At 43.6% G+C, this 7408-nt stretch overlaps 1 protein-coding gene across 1 annotated transcript; it reads left to right on the top strand.

The window, feature by feature from the left end:
* Positions 1-303: 303 nt before the first annotated feature.
* On the top strand, positions 304-4831 carry LOC100146533 (melanoma antigen preferentially expressed in tumors-like). The gene is made up of 4 exons (XM_070257139.1): positions 304-377; positions 1131-1430; positions 1885-2487; positions 3344-4831. Exons 1-4 carry the CDS (start codon positions 304-306, stop codon positions 3855-3857), a joined length of 1491 nt encoding a protein of 496 aa, XP_070113240.1. The 3' UTR covers positions 3858-4831.
* The last annotated feature ends 2577 nt before the right edge of the window (positions 4832-7408 follow it).

Here is a 7408-nt window from a genome sequence, read left to right as displayed (position 1 = left end):
CCCCACTTCTCCACAAATGCCCCCACAGTTCACCTGGTCCTCACACAGGGCCTGTCCCACAGAGGTAGACACACTCACCTTCCTATAGAGGATCAAGGCACCCAGTCAATTCAGGCCGACAAGTAGCCTGAGGGCTTGCTGTTAGGTGGGACTGGTCCGTAGGGCGGGCTGCCTACCCTGGCTGAATTAGATTAAATCTACACTCTAGTTGGTGTGGCGGACCCCTGAACTAATAGGCCAGGGAAAGAACTTCAATGGCTTCTGCCAGGGTCTGTGTCTGAACGCCTGGACTAGGTCACAGCAATGGCTGTCACCAACAATGTCTCAGTCTCCGGAGAAGTCTCTCCTCTCACTGAGATGCACCCAGAGCCCACAAGGTGAGTCTCTTTTCACAAAAGGACTGTCAGCCTTCTCTCTCATGATTTTAGGTTGCTGAGACGGGTGAGTTTGTGCGTGGGCCCTGTAAGACCTGGGTCTTTTCGGCTTTTGTCTGATAACTTTGCTGGGGGTATTCTCTACTGCAGTTAATAGCCAGTGAAGCTACATAGTAAGACCCTCGTCTCAGTTGTGCTGAGTCTGAAGGATGCTTATAGCAGTATCGGCCCCCACTCAGGACCTCACTTCTCTAGGGAGGGCTGTGTCCCTAAGGGTGCCTCCCACCTGACTGGCTGAGAAGCTCCGCTGCTCCTGAAGGTGGCTTTTTTTCTCTCCAGAAGGAATTTCTGCCTCTTCCACCTTAGTCAGGGCTGTCCCTTGTTGTGGAGGTTCTTTTCACCCAGTTTTCAGTTTTCTATCCAGGGTAATTTTTCCAAAAATAGTTGTAACCTGGTTGTGTTCATGGGAGGAAATGAGTTCAGAGTCTGCCTACACTGCCATCTTGACGAGATCTCCTCTCATGGCATTTTATCTTATGTAAATTTATGTATGTGTATGTGTGCATGCACATATATTCTTAGGCACACACACAAGTCTATTTTTATTCTATTCCTACAGCAGAGGTCATCTGAGATGGCCATCTGACTCACTATACATTTATTCAATAAATATTTTGTCCATAGCTAACCTTGGAGGCAAAGAAGAGATTGTAGATGTCTTCTCAGGATTTCTAAATATTCCTCACCCTGAAGCAGGTTTACAAAGATGCACCAAAAGGCCACAGCCACACTGCTCGATCTTGCTGCAAGGAGTCTGCTGAGTAATGAGCCTGCAGCTATCCGTGCCCTGGAAGAACTCCCAAGAGACCTCTTTGATCCATTGTTCATTGCTGCCTTCTTGGGTGGGCATAAGAAGATACTAACGGCAATGGTGAGAGTTTGGCCCTTTTGCTGTCTCCATGTTGGGACATTGAGTGTACGAGAGTCATACTACGAAATCGTGGAAGCCGTGATTGATGGTCTGCAGATCCCCCCTGTCCAGAGCCCTTCCTCTTGGTAAGACTATAGCTGATAGGGACATTGTGAGTCAGCAGGAGGGTATGCTGGAGCCTGGGGCAGGGGAATACCTAACAGTCTCCCGAAAGTAGCCAATGGTGAATGCTGAGGATCTCTGTGGGCCTATTGTTCCAACACTTGGGGTCACCTTAGGGACTCCAGTGTCTTACAGAGTTGATTATAGAATAGAGGTGATTGAGGATACTGTGGTTGGATTTACCTCCTGAGTAAGAAGAAGGACATGGGTATTGAGACTGTGGAGGACCAGAGGTGAAGAAAGTGTGGGAAAAAGAATAAAAGATGCTAAATTTGTGTGGAAAGAACTTCTTGGTGAATGGTATGTGGAATGACAACTGGGGATAAAGAGTTCCGTCCTGCTTCCCATCATTGAACTTGCTGGATGATATTCAAGTTGTCTACCTCTCATGTGTTCTGTCTCCTCCTCTCCTTACAGGGGGCCAAAACTGAGGATCCTAGATTTAAGGCAGGACCTGGACTGTGAGACAACATGCTTGGAGACCGGGACCACATTCCCTTTCTGTTTTCAGTGTTGTATTTATTCTCGGCACTCTATCCTTAAACTAGAAGAAGCCCGGCATAGTGTCAGGTGCCTTGGAATTGTTAATTCAGAGTCTGAGCTTCAGTCAGCCCAGGAACCCATGGAATTGTTAGTGGACCTTTCCCTCAGTGATACCTTGAGAGCAAAGCAATTTCTTTCTTTCCTTCGGAGTAAGGTTGAGCAGAGCGTTGGGTCCTTGCACCTCTGCTGCAGAGGTTTGCAGATTGATAAAATGTCTGCCCACAGAAGTATCCTGCAGTTTCTGGATCTGGGATGCATTGATCACCTGGATGTGGGTGAGGCAGATCTGAGTGAAGTCACCACCCTTTTGGCTCGGACGATCCACCTGGACAGCCTTAGTCTGTATAACATCGCCTTTAAATCTTGTCAGAGGAAAAACTTCAGAACTTTTCTCAACCGGCTTGGGCGGCTGGACAACCTCCAGAAGCTCATCTTGTCTTTCTTCCACCTCACCGATCAACTGCACAAACTGCTCAGGTGAGGGAGTGGGAAGGAACCTGGGTTCCCTGAACCACCCCATGGTTAAAAGAGGAGAAGAGACCATGCTTGGATATTCCTGAGCTCCTTGTCACCTATTTCTCCTTCCACCTCAGCAGGGGCACTTCTGGGAGTTTGAAACTGGCCAGGCTAGAGAGGGGTACCTCATGGTGAGGGGAAAGACAAGATTAGAAAAGGAAGTCGTGCTCATCCTTTCAGTCAGTCACTCAGCCGACCATGTGCGGACACTGTGATAAGTCTGTGAATGTACTGGTGAAGAAGACTCAGTCCTTCTGCTGTTGGAGTTTACAGCTCTCTAGAGAGGAAGGGGAGGCATTCAGATGGAGAAACGCTCTATGCTGTAGCGCCGATGCACATCCCCATGGACTGGCCACAGTAGCTAACACTGCCCACTCGCTTTGCTCCTGTATTTTCCCCAAGGCTTAGACCCTGAACGGAGAACTTGTCATCTGGGAACTAGTCAAAGGGAACCCACAGTTGGCTGCTTTCCCAGACCCATCCCCACTAAATAAGTGAACAGGATTCACCATGGATTAGGTCATAAATCCTAAGTGCATCCAATTTTTTTCACTTAATCTTTTCCACAACCCTGTATAATAATTACCTTTATACACATTTTAAAGCTTAAAAACCTGTATTATCTCAGAGTGGAAAAGTAACTTCCTCAGCATCACAAGTCTCTTAAGTCTGATTTCCAAGCCCACATGATTAACCACTGTTGCAAAATATGTGCAAATTAGTTTATTCTAGAGCCTTAGGTACGTTTCATTCAGGGCTGGCTGCCCTGCTCCAATCCTCATTCTTCTAAAATAACCTTTCTTTTTTCTCTGTATAGAGTTCTGCCGCCTCAGTTGGATACATTGTGTCTACCACTCTGTGGCCTGTCTGACAGAGATGTCACTGTCCTGTCCCAGAGCTCTCAGGCCACCCACCTAAGGCTGTTGAATCTCAGTGACAACCAGATATTCTCGGAAGATTATGAGCCCTTCCAGACTCTGCTGGAGAAGGTCTCAGGCACCCTGCAGCATCTGGAGATGAGTAATTGCCTGATAACTGACTCTGCTCTCTCTGCTGTCCTCCCAGCCCTGAGCCAATGTTCCCATCTCCGTGTCCTTAGCTTTGCCTTCAACCCCATTACGATGCCTGTGCTCACGAGCCTTCTGCAGCACTTGGCATCCTTGATGGAGCTGAAGCATGCAGTTTATCCTGTGCCTGTCCATTGCTATGAACAGTGGAATTTTCGTGGCACTTTGGACCCACGGAAACTTGCCGAAGTGCAGGCCCAGGTGAAGGCAATGCTGCAGGCGGTACAGCGGGACGACATGACCTGGACCACTTGTGCTGAGTGATTTCCACAGTACAAGGAGCTGTTTCAACACTCAAGTGTGGCCATTCAAGCACTCACTGTTTTTCCTGAAGCCCAAGTTTGTGGAGACACGTATATAAAATTCTACTGTTCCAGGAAACCGGGGATAGGAAGGTTGACTGAGTAGTGGACCTCTATAAAAGAGGAACTCTGAAAAAAAATAGAGGAATTTGAAAGGCCCTGTGGATCTCTTGCCCCTGGCCCTCGACATCCTCTTCTGGTGACTAACCCCAGCGTTGGGTATGTGACGTAAGGTAACCTGGTCATGGTACATCACCTCCCTGTCCACACTGATTGGCCCGTTTATCCACTTAGGGGCACTTGACACAAGTCAGATCAATTGGAACTCTTCCTGGATGTGGTAGCGGTTGAAGCCGATAACTTTGCCCTCTAGGGTTCTGCAAACATCTTGTAGTTATGATCGCCTTAGGTTGCTTATGAGAAACCAAATGCAAGTAAAAGGAAACAAACTTTGCCCACTACCTACTGGTGTCTTCATCAACCTGTGGCTGCCCGCTTTCTCAGGTCTCAGACCCCTGGCTCAGTTATTCCTTATCTCACATACATTCGCTGAGTATCTGTTCCGATGTAGATACTGTTTCACGTGCTAAGAAAAATAAAGTCCCTGATCTCAAACCACTCACAGTACACATGTTCCTGTGATTTTTCAGTTTCTCCACTCTTTCTTAGGGCATTTAGGAAAATTATTTCTTCCCCCAAACTCCAGCTTCTTTTCGCTTTTTCCGTTACATACTGTGCTCAATCCATGCTGGCCTCTTGATGCTGTTGGATAGCTGCTCAACCCTCAGGTCATGGCTTAAATGTTTACCTCCTCAGATAGATTTTCTCTTACTTCCTTACTTAAGTAGCTTTACTCTGCTGTTGCTCTCTCTTAATGTACCATGTACGTTTCCTTCATGGTCTACACCATTCCTTATGGATTTGCTCCCTCTGCTCTTCCACTAGAGTTGCACTGTTCCGTGTGGGACACACTCGCCATATGTGACTACTGAGCACTAGAAGTGGGGCTACTCTGAAATGTCATGTACTCTTAAGTGTTAAGTGCACGCTGTACATCCCAGGCTTAGTAAGAAACAAATGAGGTAGAATCCCTGGTAATTTATTTACATTGTTTACATGTTGAAGTGATGACGTACTGCATGTCAAAGACAGTAAAGAAGAAAGAATGTAAATGAAGTTGCTTATGTTGTTTACGTGTTGAAATGATAGCACTGCATTTCGAAGACTTTTAAGGAAAAAACGTTAAAATAACTAATTAATGATCTGTTTGTATGTTTACATGTCAAAATGATAAAACATTGCATTTCAAAGACCTATTGGGAAAAAAGAATGTAAAATTAATTGATAGTTTGTTCCTACTGCTTACGTGTTGAAATGATAACGTACTGAGTTTCAATGACTTAGTACCAAAAAAGAAGGGAAAATAATTAATAGTTTGTATTTTGTATTTTCCTGTTTAAATGGAAACAGACTGCATTTTAAAGACTTAATGTGCGAGAAGAACGTAAAAGTAATTAATGATATGTTTATATTGTTTCCATGTTGAAATGATAACACACTCATTTCAATGACTCGGGAAACAAATAATTTAAAATTATTTTTTCTTATTGCTTACACCTTGCAGTGGTAACAAACTACATTTCAAAGACTTAGAGAAAAGGATGTAAAAAGTAATTATTCATTAATGTAGTTAATAATTTGTTCTTATTTCCATTTTGTGATAACACACTGCATTTCTGACTTAGAAAGACAAACGTTAAAATAATAAATGAATTGTGTACGTTGTTTCTTTGTTGAAATGATAACACATGGCATTATTGTGTTTTGTTGAAACGATAGCACAAAGGCTCTGTAAGAAAAAAAGAATGCAGAATTGATCATCTGTTCATATTGCTTACACGTTGAAAGAATGCACTGTGTTTCAAAGACTTACTAAAAAGTATAAAATTAATTTACTTATATTGTTTCCATGCTGAAATTATAGTTTGTTTTTACTTTTGTGTTAAATAAAATAACTATTACAATTAAATTCACCTGTTGCATTTGACGTTTCCTTTTGGTTTTTATTTATTTATTTGTTTTCGATGTGGCTCATTTTATGTTTCTGTTGGACAACATGGCGCTAGACCGCTAGCTCCATGCAGGCAGAGGCTGTTTCTGTTTAGTTTCTGTATTAATCACGTCCTTTTATTTTCTGTATTTTGTGATGTTTTGACATCTGGGGACTTGCTGACACTGGAGAGACTGCCCCTCCCAAGGCTAGGGAATTCCTAGAGATAGTAAACTACTTGCCTGTGAGCGGGCCTTTCTCATGCACACCAACCCAGACAGAACCCTGACCCCCCATTCACTTTCTTCATGGGCTCTCCCAGGGCTCTTACCCTCTGGGCTACTATTCCCCTGCCCTTATCACCCCACGCACAGGTACCAGACCACCAGGGACAAGCTGTATGCCCCAGTGCCCGCTGAAAATACTCAAACTAGCTAATCCTAAATCTATCGAACCTGCCTTGCCTTTTCTTTCCCTTAGAAACCACAATAGAGGTGAAAACTTCTATAGCACTAAGCAGAGGAGTGATTAAGAACATTATTGGTGCATTGTTGACAACATGAATGACATGATCAGACATTTCTTTTGCAAGATTGGTGGTTCCCAATTCTTTGCTTTCAGCAGTTTGGAAGAATGATGTAAATGATTTGTCAGATAGAGGATCATTAAAAATAACTTTGGATGGTGGGAATGCAAACTGGTGCAGCCACTATGGAAAACAGCATGGAGATTTCTCAAAAAATTAAAAATAGAAATACCATATGACCCAGCCATCCCACTACTGGGTATCTATCCAAAGAACTTGAAATTGGCAATTCCAAAAGTCCCGTGCACCCATATGTTCATCGCAGCATTATTTACAATAGCCAAGACGTGGAAGCAACCTAAGTGACCAGCAACTGATGATTGGATAAAGAAGATATGGTGTATATATATATACAGTGGAATACTACTCAGCCATAAAAAAGGATAAAATTGTCCCATTCACAACAACATGGATGGACTTTGAGGGCATTATGTTAAGTGAAATAAGCCAGATAGAGAAAGACGAACTCTGTATGACTCCACTCATAGGTGGAAGTTAAACATGTATACAAAGAGAACTGATTGGTGGTTACCAGGGGAAAGAAGGGGTGGGGGGAGGGCACAAAGGGTGAAGTGGTGCACCTGCAACATGACTGACAATAACGTACAACTGAAATTCCACAAGGTTGTAAACTACCACAATCTTAATAAAAAGTAAAAAAAAAACTTTGGAAGATATCGTAAGACATTCAAAGAACTGACTGCTATTTTTACACAGAAGTCCTCTATTACTATTTGTGAGGGTCACAAACACAGACTGACAGAAGCCCAGGAATTCATTTTGTTTCCTGTGGGAGGCCTGATTACTTAGAACTCATTTTTAAAAGCACATTTCGTTGGGTAACTAGAACTGCTACATTACTTCCCATTAAAGCAAT

The sequence above is a fragment of the Equus caballus genome, chromosome X (assembly GCF_041296265.1).
Source record: "Equus caballus isolate H_3958 breed thoroughbred chromosome X, TB-T2T, whole genome shotgun sequence".
NCBI lineage: Eukaryota > Metazoa > Chordata > Mammalia > Perissodactyla > Equidae > Equus > Equus caballus.
This window is presented reverse-complemented; position numbering and strand designations above follow the sequence as displayed.